The sequence below is a fragment of the Ambystoma mexicanum genome, chromosome 3p, assembly GCF_040938575.1.
Source record: "Ambystoma mexicanum isolate Mex_15411 chromosome 3p, UKY_AmexF1_1, whole genome shotgun sequence".
Lineage (NCBI taxonomy): Eukaryota > Metazoa > Chordata > Amphibia > Caudata > Ambystomatidae > Ambystoma > Ambystoma mexicanum.
In genome coordinates, this window is record NC_090925.1 from 692,806,603 (window position 1) to 692,825,732 (window position 19,130).

The following is a 19,130-nucleotide window of genomic DNA, read 5'->3' on the forward strand; positions in this document are numbered from 1 at the left end:
TTTGATATGCTGATCCTCTGTGCCAGGTATGGGGTTTCTGGTTTGATATGCCCATCTTCTGTGCCAGGTATGGGGTGCCTGGTTTGATATGCTCATCTTCTGTGCCAGGTATGAGGTGCCTGGTTTGATATGCTGATCTTCTGTGCCAGGTTTGGGGTGCCTTGGTTTGATATGCTGATCTTCTAGGCCAGGTTTGGGGTGCCTTGGATTGATATGCTGATCCTCTGTGCCAGGTATGGGGTGCCTGGTTTGATAGGCTGATCCTCTGTGCCAGGTTTGGGGTGTCTGGTTTGATATGCCCATCTTCTGTGCCATGTATGGGGTGCCTTGTTTTGATATGTTGATCTTTGCCAGGTATGAGGTGCTTGGTGTGATATGCTGATCTTCTGTGCCAGGTATGAGGTGCCTGGTTTGATATGCTGATCTTCTGTGCCAAGTTTAGGGTGCCTTGCTTGATTCGTCCTTGTAACATGTGTAGCATATTTTAAAGATGAAGCAGCCTGTTTTAAAGAAAGCACCAACCATGGGGCCCAATGCTCACACCCCACACCTGCATAATGACATCATGCGACCCCCTAGTAGCTTTCAAGTGCATGGTGCACCCAGAATCCTATAGTGACATCTCAGTGCATAGTAGCATGATATCAGCACCTCATGTTGTCATCCTAGGGGTGCATAGTGACATCCCAACACCCCACAGTAGCACCCAGGAAAGCATCACAGCTTTGTGGGCAGTATATTGATGTCTCGGGTCCTGGAGTGACATCTCAGGGCTGCACCGGGACTTCTTAGGAAAGCATAAAATACCCAGAGCCCCCATAGTGACATCCCAGAACAACATAGTGACATCTCAAGGCCCCTCAGAGACCTCCCAGAGCCTCCTAGTGGAATATCGGGACCCCAGAATGATACCCCAGACTCTCATAGTGCCAGCTCGCGGTCGGGTTAGGTCACACTTCCGACAGCCCCCCACCTCTAGGCAGATTTATTCTTGGCTTCAACAAACGGTTTGAAGTTGGTGAGTTTTAAGCAGAAAGGTGTTTGTTCGAGAGTATTTCAGCCAAAGTAGCTTTGATGGTGTGTTTTGTGGCCCTCCCATTCCTTCTACCCTGATGAGGAGTCAGAGGTTATGTGGGGGTTTATGTTGTAGGACCTATCTCCTTCCTGAACAGCCCGGAAAGGGTCACGGACAGGAAGGGGTATTTGAAGGGCACGACCCCTTCTTACAGCCTGGTCGTTGATAGATATCATGGGGCCAGTTCATCACCCCTACTTGGCCCAGCTGCTCCCTTGGCTCATCTGTCCCCCCCATGGGGCTGGCATGGCATAGACAGAGGACACCTGTAGGGGGTACCCAACGGCCAAACCACGAAATAACCTACAGGGAGTCGAATAAACAGCGAGAACGGCCCCCTGTGGGACGGAGAGGTCAGGCGACAGTCAAGTTAAGGGACCGGTCATCCTACAGGAGGGCATGGTCACAGGGCGCAGCTGCAGCGAGTTGGGAAGAAGTCACAGGAATCTCACCACCCTGCGTGTGTCAGTCACACCTTCTGGCAGAGCCCTTCGTTGGGCGATTTTCTGGCAGCTCGGCTGTTCTGAAAGGCTTGTGGCAGTGTGCAGGAGGCTTCATTTGACTAACTCTGGACGGTACCACCAGAAGGCCAGTAGGGGTGCAGTGCCATGGGCGGCCTCCAGGATTACACATCGACTGAGGGGTTTCGTGGTCACTCATACTCGTTGTCCTCTTGTGCCCGTAGATGCCAACGAGTCAACAGTGAAGCACTGTGCAGTGTCTGCTTTCTTCTGAGTTGTTTCTCCTTCCCCGAAATCTAAGAAACCAACGGTTTGGCCTGAAACGCCCCCCACTCCAAGCCAAAGGAGCCTGTGTCTTAGTCTCTGAAAGGGCCTTCTAGGTATTCGCGCCATTTCGCCCCCACCAAGCCCCAACCCTGCTGCCACCCTTTGCGCTAAGCCCCGGGGAGCCCTTGAGTGCAGGGAAACCGTCGCCACTCGGTTACAACTTTTTCGAGTGTACTCGGACGCCATTGTTTTTTGCCTAATTTTAGATAGACATTTCATTTGTACTGAACATTAAATCCATTGGGGACTAGTTGAAGGGAACGAGTTTTTGGGAGCTCGACTCTGACAGTTAATTCAGTTTAGTCTAGGTTTTCCAACACGTTGCAGTTTAGATAGCACGAAACAGCAAAATATAATAATTCAAATTGCTCAAGTACTATAACCTCACAGGTGTTTGTATTTTGAACCACTCACTCGCAGATGCAGAAAATGAAATCGTCCTAGTTTACAAGAAAAGGGATGACTGACTGTTCGTCTGCATTTTGCTTCATATGTACAATATGTTTTGCACTTTTGTTTTTTATATGTATCTATGCTTGGGTTTCTTTTGCTATGCATTGACATTTACCCTATTTCTCTGCACAATGGGCCTTGCTTACTATGCGTATAGGCCATCTGGTTTTGTTAGAATGCTAAAAGTTAAATAAAAGCTTTTGAACGTAAAGCAAATGGCCTTCCAAAGGTTGTAAAGCATTGTAGAGTCATTTGTGTCTGTAACTTCTATTTCTCGTTGGAAAGAAAGCTTTTTAATCATCATTATACGCCCAGGCTGTGAATGTCTAATACTTGCAGGGAGAGGGCTAATGAGTAAAACGTGACAGTCAGCATTTTGAAAATGTACGTTCCTCTAAATTCAAGGAGCAGCAATTGGTTTCCTAAGTCAGAGGAGAACAGTCTCTTATTGACTTCTCAACATTGTCTTGCGTTCAGGGAGCCTGGCCCCACAGAACCCGGCACTTGACACTCCCGGTCTCGCTCTGTGGCAATGTGTGTCATTTGAAATAACACATGTTTTTAAAATTCCAGCCAGTAATGAGTTGGAATGGCCTGGCACATTTAGTGCCTGGGGTGTACAGAAAGTAGCGACTGAATGGAATAAATCTGGGTTACTTGGCCCGTGCGTTGCTTTCTCTCTCCCCATGTGGTAAATATCCCATGCCACCACGGTGTACAATTGGGTGGTATTTTAAAGGTAGGAGATATTTGAAAAAGTACATGTTTTTACTGTCCACACCATACCCCTAGCGAGGCCCGAAGGTTTGGTTGTTTGTATTTTACTGCACTGGAGGGGGGGGTGTTGGGAAGGGGAACCTCTGAGCTAGGGCCCTTTGAGTCAGGCTTACTCTTCCCTTACATACCCATACTCTTCCCTTGCATACCCCTACTCTTCCCTTGCATACCCCTACTCTTCCCTTGCATACCCTTACTCTTCCATTGCATACCCCTACTCTTCCCTTGCATACTCCTCCTCTTCCCTTGCATACCCTACTCTTCCCTTGCATACCCTTACTCTTCCCTTGCATACCCCTACTCTTCCCTTTCATACCCTTACTCTTCCCTTGCATACCCCTACTCTTCCCTTGCATACCCCTACTCTTCCCTTGCATACCCTTACTCTTCCATTGCATACCCCTACTCTTCCCTTTCATACCCTTACTCTTCCCTTGCATACCCCTACTCTTCCCTTGCATACCCCTCCTCTTCCCTTGCATACCCCTACTCTTCCCTTGCATACCCCTACTCTTCCCTTGCATACCCTTACTCTTCCATTGCATACCCCTACTCTTCCCTTTCATACCCTTACTCTTCCCTTGCATACCCCTACTCTTCCCTTGCATACCCTTACTCTTCCCTTGCATACCCCTACTCTTCCCTTGCATACCCCTACTCTTCCCTTGCATACCCTTACTCTTCCCTTGCATACCCCTACTCTTCCCTTGCATACCTACTCTTCCCTTGCATACCCCTATTCTTCCCTTGCATACCCCTACTCTTCCCTTGCATACCCTTACTCTTCCCTTGCATACCCCTACTCTTCCCTTGCATACCCTTACTCTTCCCTTGCATACCCCTACTCTTCCATTGCATACCCCTACTCTTCCTTTGCATACCCTTACTCTTCCCTTGCATACCCCTACTCTTCCCTTGCATACCCTTACTCTTCCATTGCATACCCCTACTCTTCCTTTGCATACCCTTACTCTTCCCTTGCATACCCCTCCTCTTCCCTTTCATACCCTTACTCTTCCCTTGCATACCCTTACTCTTCCCTTGCATACCCCTACTCTTCCCTTGCATACCCCTTTCTCCTTCTTACTCTTGCCCCAGTGTGGAGGGCCTCACTGCTTTGCCGCCACCCACCGGCGTATTTGACCTTTAGTTATTCATCTTGCTTTGCATGATGGTTTGGCTTCTGGCAGGATGGGAGTGTGGGGGGTTATTGTTTTGAAGGGCCGGGGGCTCTTGCCATAGTATTCTTGAGGGAGCGAGCCAGCCAATGGTTTGGTGGGAGAGATGTTGCAGCTGTGCATCATTTGTAACAGAAATGAGTCCAGTTATTGCCCGCTTTCATGGATCTGCCGGGTTGATGAGTTCTCTCATTTTTGGCGTACCCTCACTTTTTAAAAGTTTGTTTATATTTAGTTACGTAAAGCCAAGTTGTTTTAATTATTATTTAGTAAAAAAGGTAATCTGTAGTCAATTATACTTTCCAAAACATGTTTGCTCGACTTCTCACCTCACGTCATTGAGTGGCCCTAGTAGAGGTGTGTCAACGCCCCTCACATAGGCGTGTCAAGTTACTCGATGGGTTGCAGGTTCTTGGTTCCTGTCTAGGTTAAGTTCCCACCACTGAAATTCCCCCTTTAGCATAATCTCGACACAGAAACCTTTCAAGCAATAATCTCGACGTGCACTTAACTGCTCCCACCCATTGCATCGACTCACAAAGAATTGACCAGGTCCACTATGTGGCTCGCTCCAATCCCGCCGGAACCACACTCATTTGTTAATTGAACTCCAGTCCTATCATCTTTGGCGGCAGATGCTCGATGCTGAGCTCGGATGTGGATCGGCGCAGCGCCCCATAGAGTACAATACAGCGCCCCGATAAATGTGGTCGATTTGTACGCATGGCTCTTCCACCTTTTCCTTCTTGCGCCTTCCTGAGCATCCTCTCGGCTATCTACCCGACGTTGCTCCTCCTGTCCACTACTGAATGTTCTCTCATACTCCTCCTTTGCTTTCCTGACAGGCAGCAGGGCTTCAACCCCATACACTATGGCAGGAGGCGCTACACAAATGCAAGATAACATAACATAGTGTTAGGATAAAAGCTTGTTAGTTGCTTGTTGAAATGATTGCTGGAGAAACATTTGTGTCGGGCTCTTTGTTGATACCGCGGCTTCATGGTACGCGATTCTGAATCTCGCAAGGGCATGCGGCTAGATGTGCTGGAAGTTTAAAGTGTGGTGACTTTCTTCTTCATCATTTCCAATGTATGCAAAGCCGTGGGCGATAACTAGCCCTAGCTCGTAGAGGCCATTGGCTTGGCCCTTGAAGCAAAACATTGCTTAAAGCAAACTACAACGTGATAGACTATATTTAAATGATTTGTGAGGATACAATGACTTTTGTAAAATCTTTAGGGTATGTTTGAAGAGTCGTCGTGCAGGCCTTTGAAAGGTTGCACCGAGTTAATCACTGACCGGTTGACATGGCGGGAAGTCCAGTAGGGCTGGGACAGAGTCAGCTGCAGGCCAGACACTCCCCGAGACAGTCTATCCATAGACTAAGAGTAGAGAAAACATGAGAGTGTGGGGAGGCAGGACAAAGGGGGTACAGCAAGTGATGTGGAGATTGGCGGAGGAGGGATGCAGGGCAGGGGGATCAAGTAAGCCAGAGCAAGGGGGTGGTGTGTGGAATGGGGCGCCCAGGGAAGGGATGGGGGTAGAGGGAGCTGCTTCCAGACCTGGTGAAAAGACTGGACCTTAAGCTTGAGTGCAGACAATGGAAACCCCTGGTAGACCTGCCTGGGAGGAGGTGGGGGGATGGTGGGGTCACCCTGCATGTGACAGGTTCATTCCAGCATCTGTCAGGCTGTCACAGGCCTTTCAGGGTGACTTCTCAATCCGGGGGCCCTGCTGAGCACAGTGACCCCCTGAGAGCGGGCAAAGTTCAAAGGTTACGCATCAGCAGCCAGAAGGGGTAAGAGAGGGGACCGTGACTGCTCTAGCGCAGGGGGGAAGGCACAAAACAACAACGAAGCAGTCACGCATTCCCAAATATACTCTGTGAAGGTCTAATTATCTACAGAGTAGCCAGTCCCCGCTCTCACAGCAGCTTCGCATCCCTGTATTGACTAGTCACTCATTTCTGGGTGCCCTTTCTGTGACCAGTCGTGGATCTCCCAATACCCCCAGTTCAAATCACTGTCACAGCAGCCCCATACGGAACTCGATCCTCCCAATAACTTCCCTCTAAACATCTTCTCATTCCCTCGGCCACCGTCTCAAATGTAGCCACGTTCCCCTCCCCAGCATCTCGCATGGGTCTGGGTAACCACAAGGGCCGTTATTTACTTGCTGCACATCACTGTCAATTGGTCTCTCTCTCTTATTTATTCGCCATAACATTTCATGTATAGCAGCAGTTTAAGCTTCTAGAAGTATGTGCCCATGTCCTTGTGCCCCTCAATCCAAAGATTGCAACTAATGCAATTTTTCTTTCTCCACTGTTGGTGATTTTAGATGTCAGTTAGTCAGTTATTTAAGCATTTTACACCTGGAAGCAGAGGCGTAGCCAGGAGTGTCTAACAAGTGGGGGCTGAAGCTGATGTAGTTGGGCCCACCGCAGCGACATTGACATCTGTAAATGCCCAAACAGCGCTGCTGAGTGGGCATTTATTTAATTATTTATTTTATTTATTGATATTGGGTGGACCTTGCCTGCTCAGGCCCTACCCTGTCTACTCCTCTTCCTGGACGGGGGGCGTGGCTTCGGCGGCTGGAACCGCCCAGGGTACAGGTACAAGCAATGCGTATAGAACACCTCGGTGGTGATTTTAGCTATGAGTACCGCGGGAAAGTCTGTAAGGGTTGCAAAAGTGGCAGAGTACTAATATGGGGAGGCAGTATGGCAGTGGTCTTCAAACTGTGGAGGGTGGGGCAAAGGATGTCCAGGGGGGCACGAGGCTCTTCAAAAAGGGAGTATGGTGACTGCTTGTAATGGAAAACATAAGTAGATATGGTATGGGGGGGGGCAGCCAGAAACAATGTTTTTTTCACAAGGTGGGATTAGCAGCAATATTTTTACTGAAGCTGGCGGTGGCTCGGCATAAAAAGGTTTCAATGCCGCTGCAGTATGGAGATACACCACAAGACAAAGGCCAGCAAAGACTGACAACTAAGGAGGCAGCCAAAGGAGGCGTACTAAGATGCGGCATGCCGGGTGCGCAGAACCAGCACGTGGATGGAGTGTGTCAGGAGAGAGGCTGAGAGGGAGAGCCGGCACCGGGCACAGTGCTTGTGAGGTGCAGTGGTCGCAGTGTACAAAAAGAAGTAGGGGAACTATGTTCCCTACTAGCCTGCCCCGCTCCCCACGAACCCCATTACCACGCCCCCTCCAACTCACAATACAAACCCCAAAACTCATGTGCCTGCTGTTTAAGGGAACGTTTGGAAAACGAATGGTTTCTTTATAAAATAAAAGTATAGGAACAGTAAAACTTAATTAAAAAGTAGGGGAGCACCGTGTGCGGTGGCATGGGCTGTGCAAGGGCCGAAGGCTGCCATGGAGACTTACACAGAGATTCTTTTTGGGTGCAATAGGCCGCATTTATCAAACAAAATGCAACACGTCATCGTCAGAAGTCTACATGAACAAAGTATAGAAAAAATTAATCCTTCCAGTTTTTACATAAACACATTTACTCCAGTAGACCAATCAAATCTGCACTCTCGCAGTGCGTGGCAGGGGAGGGGCCTGCATCCCCGCCATGTCCTCGGGAGCGTATCCCACAATGCTCAACGGCCTGGACAGGATGCCTCTAGATCCCGCTCCCCAAAGCCCCTATGATTCCTGAGCGACGACGGTTTGTCCACTTCGCTGGCCGACCCCAGGCACCGCCCCATAACTTCCTGGAGCAGATCACTGTCCCATCAGACTACCACCTCCAATTGCCCCGGGGACTTGGACCTAGAGGTTCCGGGCACTCCTCACACCCCTTGCCAGTCAGAAGAATGCTAGCAAGTCCTGCACGAACTTCCTTGTTGGCTGCTGTCATTGGGCGTGGTAGGGAAGCCACGTGATGACAGAGGGGCAGATAAGGTGGAAACCAGAGCCGCAGGCCAGGGACTAGAGGACGTCACCGAAGGACAGATAGCTGAGCGTTACCGTCCAGTAAGGCCTGCCTTAGAACCACTACTCTGGGTGCACCCCGGGGCAGATACACATTTGTAAAACTCATAAGCGAGAGAAGTGTGTGTGTTGTAATGTTAGGCGGGTTTACGCAGCACACTGCAGTGATTTTGGTGGTCTCTTGGTGCTTGCAGGACCTGTAAGAGAATGGATTGCGTACGGTGTGTGGGAGCATTGCAAGGTCACGTTGGTGATGTGTTGATGTGTGCAGATTGTGTGTTAGGTTTTGAGGCGTCACTGGTGATCAGTCCTTTAGGAAGAGGTCTGGGTAGACCCTGGCGTGGGCTGGACACGCGTGTTGCATAGATGATCGGTGATTGTTATGGTAGGTTTGAGCACTGTGGTCATGGTGGGTAGTCTGTGGGCCAGTGTTGGGTTCCGGCCTTTGTAGGTGTGGTGACCTGAGTGAGTCAATGCAATATTGTTCCTGTGCTTACTAGTGGTTCCGGACATTGTGTGGAGTGTATAGTGCTGTGGTGAAGTGTGATGTCGGTTATGATGTAAGGCTGGGAGTGTTAGTAGGGTGCAGATTAAGTGTGAAACATCAAGCAGGGATATAATATCACAGGTTGCAATCAAGAAGCATATTCTACAGGGGAGTAAGACATCCATGCAGCAAAGCCTACATCAGGAACAAAACAACTTTGACAGCAATTAAGAAGCGACGCGCGACCAGCCAAAGCAGCGTGTTGACCCCCAAGTGGGCAGCGGTGCCCAGGTGGATTTCCAAGCCTTCGGTGCTTAGAGACGCAGGCTATACCTCACTAAAGACTTCCAAGTGAGCAGAAGCATGTCTGGGATTGCTTCTGGTCTCATGCAGAAGGGTTGCCACCTAGCAGTTTGGGCCTTTCTACCTGTTTTGGGGTGGGAGTCGGTCTAGCTTTTCGCCTTTTGCCGTGTTCTAGAAGGATGCCCAGAGCAATACCAGTGGCATTTGATTCATTCAAAGCCTACAGGTCATTACACTTCTGTTATCACCAGGTTATGCAATCAAGCATGGGCAGGCATGGAAAGCCCTAACATGTCTGTGGGCCTTTCGATATTTTTCCACCATGGTCTCCACCTAGTTGCGTCTTGCATGTGCACCTCTGTGTCTTTTCTCTGTGTGTCTATCTCTTTCCCTGGATGTCTCTGTCCTCTCTGCTTGGTCTGTATGCCAGTGCCCCTGTGTCTGTAGATCTCTGTGTCTTTCAGACTGTCTCTACTCATTTGTCTCTCTGGTTCTATGCCATATTATCGATACCAGTTTTTTTGACGGGTGTTTTTCCAGACAATTTTTTGAAAATTTTATATTGGGTCCCCCCAAAGCCCTTCCCCCTTCCCCTATTTTTTACTGTTCCTGACCCCCCACCCTCCAACACTTTATATGCCCTTTCCAAAGCCCCTCCCCCCAAAAATTTCGATTTTTCTGCAAAAAGTGTTCGTATAAACACCAGTTGAAAAACGGTTGTCAATGATAGGACGTCGTACCGTCTCTCGGTGCCAGAGGTGGACTGGGAACCAAAAGAGGCCCTATAAATTATTTTGAAAGTGGCCCCATATTACACATTTTCAGCAAGCCCAACCCTTTTCCTATGGGAAAATGCAGAAATACCACACAAAAGAGGCCCAGGGTGCAGAGGCCTACCGGGAAATCTCCAGAGTTCCCTATAGGCCAGTTCACCGTGGGTGCCTTGCTTTCTCTCCACTGTCTCGTCACTCTCACGGTGTCTCAGTGAGAGGCTTGTTTCTATGTCTGATCAGCTGACGCTTCTGCTGATAAAAGGAGCAGAGCTCAAGGGCAAGCGTTCCCTCCCCTTTCACTCTGTAGTGACTTGGGCTGTATCTGGAATGTTATGTGTGCATGAGCTGTCATGGTGTGTATGGAATGTGACCTGGAGGGACCGGAGGGTTCCAGGGATGTCGGTTGGAGACGGCGGGATGGGAGCCCTCACTAGGAAGATGTGCTTACCTGTTGCTCCTGCTCTTACTTTCTAACTGTACCTGCAGCAATGAAGAAGCATTCTATTTTCTACCTACCTGGGTCCAGACTCCTTCCTGAGTGATTACTGCCACACCTGTGCCGCAGATACATCACCTACCCCTCTCCTGCAGTCTGTCTCTGCCCTGAGCCAGTCTTGCCCCACCCGGTCACTGCTGCCCAGCCCCTCTCCTGCAGTCAGTCTCTGCCCTGAGCCTGTCTCAACCCAGCCTATTGACTGCTGCCCAGCCCCTCTCCTGCAGTCTCTCTGCCCGTAGCCCGCCTCGCCCAGACCAGTGACCGCTTCCCTGCCCCTCTCCTGCAGTTTGTCTGTGCCCTGAGCCTGTCTCGCCCCAGCGCAGTGACTGCTGCCCTGCTTCTCTCCTGCGGTCTGTTTCTTTCCTGGGCCTGTCTCGCCCCAGCCCAGTGACTGCTGACCAGCCCCTCTCCTGCAGTCTGTCTCTTCCCTGAGCCTGTCTCACCCCAGTCCAGTGACTGCTCCCCTGCCCCTCTCCTGCAGTCTGTCTCTGCCCTGAGCCTGTCTCGCCCCAGCACAGTAACTGCTCCCTTGCCCCCCTCCTACAGTCTGTCTCTGCCCTGAGCCTGTCTCGCCCAGTGACTGCTTCCCTGCCCCTCTCCTACGGTCTGTCTCCGCCCTCTTGAAGCAGCACCTCGCCTTCTGCCTTCAGTCTCTAACCCGAGCTCCTCTGCACACACCTCCATCTAACGCGGTGGCTGCCGCGGGGCCCCACTCAGCAGCCAGCCACCGACGTCTGGCACCCACCTGACTCTTGCCATGTGCAATATTCTTGGGTGCTGTGCCTCTCCCCCACATTTAGCCCCCAGTTTTCTGAACCTAAATCCAGCCAGCGTTGGAGAGAATCATACAGTTGGATCAGGCATCAATGACAAAGTGGCTCACAGCTGCAAATGGCAATTTGATCCTTTTGTGACAGAATGAGTAGTACTCAAAGAGGATTTTTTTTGTTTTTTTGGGAAGTTGTTTTGCAGGTTTTGAATTTGAAAGAATATTGCTTCTGGAACAATGGTCAAAACGACAAGATGTACAGGGAAGGAACTCTTGGCCCACTTTGGGAAAAACAGACTGGCTCGCACTTCGGCATGTCCCTATTGGCCTGGCGGCCAGTCTGAGCCTGAATCCAGCCAGCCCACTGTTGCCAATGCTGGACTCCTCGGCCACTTTCATCTTCCTGTGGTGTGATGTGAGGACTCTCTGTGTGTGATTAAAGGCTTCCAGCACGGGAGGCCCTGCCCCTCTCTTGTACACTTAGGAAACACACTCTGTCATTGGTTTACTCACCTGGAGCCCAGAAAGGGTTCCCACGCCCTGGCTCTCCAAGAGCTTAGTAATTCTCTGGGTAACCGCCTGCCTATGGTTTCTATTTCCTGTCTACAGCCGTGGAGAGTTTAAGGCGCCTCAACAAATTTGGGGGCACCTGGCCATACCATAATGTTCCCCCCAAAAAGCTTTGAATTGTAAAAACACATAATCTGAAGGTAGATGAGATGGAAATGACATGCTATGTATAAAAAGCATGGCTGAGCTCCACCCCCTGCGCGTAGGGCACCTCTCATAGAGCGCACTCCTGCAGAATCCCAGCTCAGGGATGCACCATAGAGAGGAGATCCGTGCTACGTGGCCACAACGGTGGTGATTTAGAGCCTCCAAATAACGTAACCTGGGCCAATTCGTCTGCTATCAAGTGGGGAGCAGATCCAAACCAGTTTCTGCCGCTGTGGACTACAGAAATTCGGTTCCATGTCTTAAAATCGCGGCAAAAATGCCTTGGTTTTTTGCGCCACAATCATTTAAATGATGCAGGGGACTCCCACGCAACCCCCAGACCCATTATACCATTTAAGGGGAGCAGGGGACACGCCCCCAACCGCCGCTCCCCTTAAATGGTATAATGGGGTACTCCTTTACCGGGTCAAGCCAAGGCATTTTTGCCGGCGACATTTTTGCCCCGATTTTATTACCTGATACCAGAAATTCCCAGTTCAGAGGGGTGGAGGGTGTTTACCTGCAGTGAGCGAGTTCAGGCTGCCCTTTTTTGTTGGTGGGACCTATGACCTCGGTGGTAATAAGCACCCAGGCAGAACAAGCCTATCCATTAAGCCCACTTAGCTGCGGAGTGGAGAAGGGTTGCGCTTAAGCTTGTATCAACTTGTCTCGAGGATAGGTTTGAGAACGAGACACACCTGATGCACACTCAGTGACCACAAAGGTGAGATGGAAACAGGTTGACATAAGCGGAAGCGGAAACCCACTAGGATGGCAAAAAGAAGAAAATTAGTAGCATGTTACTCTGCACTGTTCAAAGTACAGCCATCGCTGATGCAAGTCTCTCTGATACTAAGTGTTTTGCCCCAACACTGTCAAGGCCGCATGCTCACTGGCTACTCACTGACATTCTTTTCTGCAGAGCCGCCCCCCGAACCTGAGGAGCACTTCTTGTTGGACCCTGGCAATGCCCTGAAGCTCTTCTGCGACACGAACCAAAGTGCCACTGTGAACTGGTACAAGGAGAGCACCCGCTTGCTGCCCGGCGGCCGCATCCGGCTCACCCAAACTATACTGGAGATCGCAGATGTGACATACGAGGACTCTGGGCTCTATCTGTGCGTGGTGCCCGGCACCGGTTACATCCTGCGGAACTTCACCATATCTGTTGTGGGTAAGAAACTGGACAGAACTGGGGAATATGGGGGCAATTCTGGGCTGACCGTTAATAGGTAGCAATCTGTCGCTGGAATCCGCCAGGGCCAGAAACTGGCGCTTAAACCTGGTGAGTAGTAATCTGGGGCTAGACCTTACCAGACGATATGTGTGCCTGTAGCTTGATGGGCTGTGCATGGGGTTGACATGTATCAGAGCTTGCCTAGCATAAACCAGGGGACTGAGCTATCCAGTTTTAAATCAGGAGCCAGAATTTGCCTTGAACAAATCTGTGGCTGAAATTTATTTGGCTGGAGTTTACTGAAGGGGAATCTGGGACCTACATGTACCAAGTGAGAATCTCAGGTTTGACTTCGTCATGGAAGAATCTGGTGCAGGATGTAACTGGGTGTGAAGTTGGGTCGGGAGCTTACTTTTTGGGAATCTGGAAGGGGCCTTCACAGGGCAGGAAGCTGGAGCAGGGCTCGGCTAACTGTGGGAAGCTGGCACTGGAGTTTACAGAGCAGGATTCTGGGAAGCTGGAATGGAAGATAAAGGGTAAGAATTTGGGCCAGAGTTTAGAGTGGGACACTGGGGCTATGCTAATGGGGCGATAACCATTGGCTGGAACATAACTTACAGAGCAGGAATGTGAGGCAAATGTTTACCTGTTAGTAGTCTGGAGTAGGAGACCCAGCAGGGTACCTGGCAGCAAAGGGCACATGTATGTGAAGTGATGACTGCAGGTTTGCGGTGCTCGAGTATTGTGTGCATTGACTTCCGTCTGTTTATTGCTAGGTGAAGCGGGCGTGACTGTGTATTATGGGGTTCAGGGATTCGAGCCTGTTTCCCGAGAGCTGCAGCGGCTCTTGTCTTCAAACAGGAGTGGGCAGTACTCACAGTATGGGGTTCAGGGGTTCACTGTTTCCTGAGACCTGCAGTGGGGTCTTGACTGTATGTGGGGGTGGGCTATGGGGTTCAGGGGCTCCTGTCTTTACACGGAGGTCTATCAGAGGGCGCGCCAGCGGCTGGGGTCAGAGTGCAGAGGCTGCGTTTTCACTGTGCGTGGTTTCTGTGCCTATCTCCCGCAGACTCGTTGGCCTCCGGTGACGACGATGACGAAGACCAGGGCAGAGAGGATTCTGCAGTCGAGATAGGGGAGGACCCCTCCTACTCTCATGAAGGTTTGTGTGAGTTAAGCACCTAATCTGCAACCCCTCGCCCCCCTCACCTCCCCAGACAGATCCACCAGGGCCATAAAAGATAATAACAGGCCTGGAGTGTGGAATTCGAGGACTGGCTCCAGTGCAGGACATACCATGCTCCCCTCCCCGCCGTCTCTGGTATTTGCCCGGCAATGTGATGTCTGAGACAGAGTTTTGTGTCCCGGGAGTGTCTCCATTTTGAGTCGAGTGAACTATGTGCCGTTCTGGCCTCCTTGGGTTTCTGGTTCGGTCACTGTCGACCATTCTCAGTTCCCAGCTGGTGCTCACACGCGTGCCCCTATATTATGAGGTGTGATGGTCATTTTTCTGTAAGTGAACCTGCAGATTGACTGATTAGGCAAGGACTCCCTGTGTAACTCTTTAGCAGGCATGCCGGAGGCGTGTGTTTATGCTGCAGTGGTAGCACGTGGAAGCGGTGCGCAGATGGTCTCCCCTCATACTCCATTGTGCCCCTGAGAAATGGCCTACACTCAGTGGTTGAAGTGGGCGGGAGCGGTTGGGAGCAGTGCTCCTCTATTTTTATTTTTTCACCTTTGATACTTCATATACTTTTATCTTAAAAAGAAACCGTTCCAGAATAGTTTCTTTTTGAAATAAAAGTTTAGGAAGAAGTTGAAACTTGCACTTCCGGGCACTGCACTCAGCATTCCCTTAAACAGCATGCATGTTTGTTTGGGGGTTTGGATTGTATGTGGGAGGGGGCGTGGCGATGGGGAAATGGAGATCCGCAGGGAACATCGTTCCACTACTTCTTTTTGTACACTTCGACCACTGCATACACACTACACACGGCTGCATGCCGCCTCAAGGGTCTACGCAGATACGACCACATCACCCTGGCCCTCATCAACCTTCACTGGCTCCCACTGCACTCACGAATCACCTTCAAGTCTTGCTGCATCATCTATAAGGCAGTCACCCTCAAGTCACCCAGCTACCTCATGGAGATACTCAGCATCTCCGGTGGACAGCACACCAACAGAAGCCAGGATGCGTGCAGAATCCGCCGCTGCAAAAAGGAAAGGACCAGAAAACAAGCCTTCTCTGCCTATGCCCCAAGACTACGGAACCTCCTCCCTGTCGGCATCAGACTGGCCCTCGCGCTCCTACAATTCAAAAAAGAACTTTATACCCACCTCTTCAAGGAGTCTCTCCTCAACATCTAGGCCATCATGTAGCCCCCCCACCACGCCTTCCTGACTCGCTAGACGCCATCTGCCCCCTCCTCCCTACCACCCGGTGCAGCTGTGCCCCTCTGTTTCCTACCCCCCCCTGTATATCTGTTCTGTTGGTACCTCTGAAAAGCGCCCTGTTGTGTATCTGTACTGGTGTACACCTCTGCAAGGCGCTCTGTTGCTTCTCGAAGCGAGGTCCACGCTCTGTAAAGACCATAATAATAAAAAGAGGGTGAATGACCCCTAACCTCCACCGTGGCGCACGGGTGGGTTACCACTGATGTGGTAAGTAGCAAATCCAGCTTGCATTAGAATGTACATGATGCTGAACTACAATGAAACACTTGTAGCAGTGCTTGTCCCAAAAATGCACAGAGCCAACAACAGCAAGGCTTTGCAGAGGGTCTTTCTTCCATGGTGGATTTTGGCCATACTGTCCCTCTCCGCCCGAGGAAAGTTCATTGATGATGGCAGCAACATAATCAGAGCAGACTTCGGAGCACTATAGGGGCCAGGGAGGAGAGAAAGGGGAGACTGGTCCTCATGCGATATAAGTTTGAAAAGAAACTGCTGGAAGTGTAGGAAGGTTGTTAGGCAGTAAGAAGGCAACACTCCCCTTTATTCCTTAAGTCACCTGTTACCAAATTTAAGAAAAGGAGAAAGGCACAGCCTGGACGAGGGGCCTGTGGCAGTACGGGCTATCTCTCCTTATGAAGGGCCCAAAATGGCAGACATGGTGTAGAGCACGCATCGTCGCATGAAAAGAAGTGCTTTCAAGCTTTCGCTACACAGACAGCCTGACGTTGTTTGGGTCCGGGGCATACGCACCAGTTTTTGACTTACTGCACAAAAACCCAGACTCGTTGGAGTGGAAAAGGTTGCTTTAATGTGACAGGTCAAAGCTTACAAATAAAACGCTTACCTGGCTCCCTGGCCTTACAAACTAACAAACTATTTAAACAACCAAACAACAATTTTAATTTTCCCAACAATTAAATAATTAAATAAATAAATAAATAAATCAACTTCCTCCCTAAACATTCCTTGGTCCCAACAGTCTCCTTACCACTTCTCAAGGCGTCCCATTTTTCCCCTGGGGCCATGCCCCTTCAGGTTCAATACCTGCTCCCCCGGGGTAGCCCGCTTGTGCAAACAGCACCATGCCATCCTTTCCCGCACCATTCCCCCATTGCGCTTCCCTCCCCCTACATCAAAAGGGGCCATGCCCCCGCCACCCCAACAATTTCCCAGACCCATCCAGACTCCCCTCTACACCAAACTCCTCTTTCCTATGACCTGCCGCCAGTCTGACCTGCCACATCAGCAACAAATAATATACATCACACAAATCTAATACCCCAACCTGTCACATAAAACTACCAAAACAATACCAACTGAAAACGGTACCAACCCCCCCCCCCCAGCAACTTTTTACAGAAACATTTTGATCCCAAATAACACAAAATTAAGCGATGGAAACCGCCCTCCCCAGAAAACTTGAACCTGATACCATAACCCAAGAACAAAGGGGGCGGGCGGGTCAAACCAAAGTCCCCCAACCGTCCCGAACCTTCCCTGACCCTTAAATACCCCCGATGACGCTCTGCACAACCCCCCCTCTTCCCCTGGGGCCCCCTTTCCGCAGGGGCACTCTGCCCTTGTGATCACGTGTTGGTAAGGGATCATTCTGCAGAAGGGCAAATAGTTTTACAGGGGTTTTTCAGACTGGTTCAGCGCTGTGTTTGAGAATCTTATTCAAAATAACATCTGGGTAAAGAGCCGTCTTTTATTTTTTTGGGAGTTCATTCTTTTAATGCCGCGGTTGTTTTTGTCTTGCCAATGGGCATCGGATATATTTCTGGATTTGCCTGTGGAGGTTTAGCTGGTGCTCTATTCTTCTGATCTTCTGGGAGATTTTCCCCAGAGATGTATCTAGTTCTTTGGCGGTTGTCCATCCAGGCTAGGCCATCCTGGACAATGAGCTGTGAATTCAATGATGATTTGGTGTCCGTCGCAGCCTTTATCAGGGCCAGCTCTTTGTTGTGAACTCATGGAATGTCTAAACTCTACTTTCTACTGAACGGTCACTATTTAATGGGGTTGTGGTTCACAACCAAGTGAAGGGTAACGACACACCATAGCAATCAGTGTATGGGGCGGGGGGGGGTATTTGGCACTGTCCCTTTTGCCAGTAGGTTAGGACTACGAGAGCTGCTCTCTGACAATGGGTTTGCAATCTGAAATGTTGAATCATGAACGGGTGGGATCTGCTCCGGAATTGGACTTTGGGTGGGATGAGGAGAGGGGAGGCTCCAGGGTCACCTAGGTGAGACAGTCAATCGCACGCAAGGGGACAATCCAGGACAGCAGTAGTAATGGTGAGCGTGTCAGAGGGGACACTGCAGGGTGGGACAGTGAGACAGTGAATGGTTTTGGCCCTCGCTTATCCTTGTTGGTTGGTTGGTTGGAGTGACAAAAGACCCTTCTCTTTCAGCACCCTTCTGGAGCCAGCCAGAACGCATGGACAAGAAACTCTACGCCGTCCCTGCTGGCAACACCGTCAAGTTCCGGTGCCCCTCTGGAGGCAACCCTACCCCAGGAATTCGGTGGCTCAAGAATGGGCGCGAGTTTGGAGGCGAGCACCGCATTGGGGGTATCCGGGTAAGATATCTGGCCCTGGGTTAGAGGGGAGGCAGGATCTGGGTTTGATGTTTGCATGCTCTCTGGCATGTGCGATCTGACGTAAGCAGCATGAGAACTGTCTGGTATGTTATGTTATTTGTGTTGCTTTTATGCCACTTAAACAATCGCAGGGGTGAGGCAGCTTCGAATAAGTCAGCATGCCCCAAACTCCTTACACTGGCTGCTCATGAAATCTGCTGGCTGCTTTAGAGGTCCACAAAACCCCCAGTTCGGGGGGGGGGGTGATTCACTGTCAGTTTAGACTGCCTCTGTGTTGGTGGAGCCAGGATCCATTGGGTAAACAGCTCCTAAGCACAGCACAGACTTCCTCTGCCTCTTTATTTTGAGCCAACGTCCATTCCCGCGCGTGGTCTTCCACTAACTTCTAATGCAGACGGGTTTCTTGGAGACACCGAATGTCCCCGGGCAGGAGGGGTTCTTTACTATGGAGGCGCCCGCGTCTACTGGCTAGCGTAGACTGGTCCCAACAACCAGGGCACCTTCCTTTCCCTCGCCTTCAGCCTCACTCCAAGCTGCTGCCAACACCCTCACGCCCCTTAAATAAGACAAATGCACCGACAGGAAGACCCACAGGGGAGACACTCCCCTTGGTTTTTAAAGCCTCAGGAGAGGGGCCTGTGGTTGCTCTCACCCATCCCCACGGCAGCCTCACTTTTCATATCGGAGGGCAAGCGTGCAGAGAGAGCTGAGCAGACTGGTCTGTGGAGGGTGGGGAAGAGCGTGAGCTGGGCAAAGGGGCCCGAGGGGCTCTGTGCGGCGTCCTTACCTCTCTCTGTTGCCCCCTTACAGCTGCGCCATCAGCACTGGAGCTTGGTCATGGAGAGTGTGGTGCCTTCGGACCGCGGCAACTACACCTGCCTGGTGGAGAACAGGTTCGGCAGCATCAGCTACAGCTACCTCCTGGATGTGCTCGGTGAGTACTGGCTCTCCTTCCTTTGCCCCTCAACCAAGCTACCGTTCCAGCCCCCCTTCATGCCTTCCCACAACCTCCCTCCCTTGAGAGTCGCAGCTCTTTGCTCTCTCCCAAGCCTCGCTCCCAACTTCCCTTCCAAAAGCCTCCTTCCAGCTCTCTGGGTGGTTTGTCTGAAATCCCTGTATTCTAGCCT

At 50.7% G+C, this 19,130-nt stretch overlaps 1 protein-coding gene across 2 annotated transcripts in view; it reads left to right on the forward strand.

Annotated features, from left to right (window-relative positions):
- The window catches only part of FGFR4 (fibroblast growth factor receptor 4), a 54,271-nt gene that overhangs the window by 15,107 nt on the left and 20,034 nt on the right, over positions 1-19,130 (forward strand). For both annotated transcript variants that reach the window (XM_069651494.1, XM_069651495.1), the window contains exons 3-6: positions 12,688-12,939; positions 14,012-14,104; positions 17,816-17,982; positions 18,814-18,937. In XM_069651494.1, the coding sequence (XP_069507595.1) occupies positions 12,688-12,939; positions 14,012-14,104; positions 17,816-17,982; positions 18,814-18,937 (636 nt within the window). The remainder of the gene's footprint in view (positions 1-12,687; positions 12,940-14,011; positions 14,105-17,815; positions 17,983-18,813; positions 18,938-19,130) is intronic.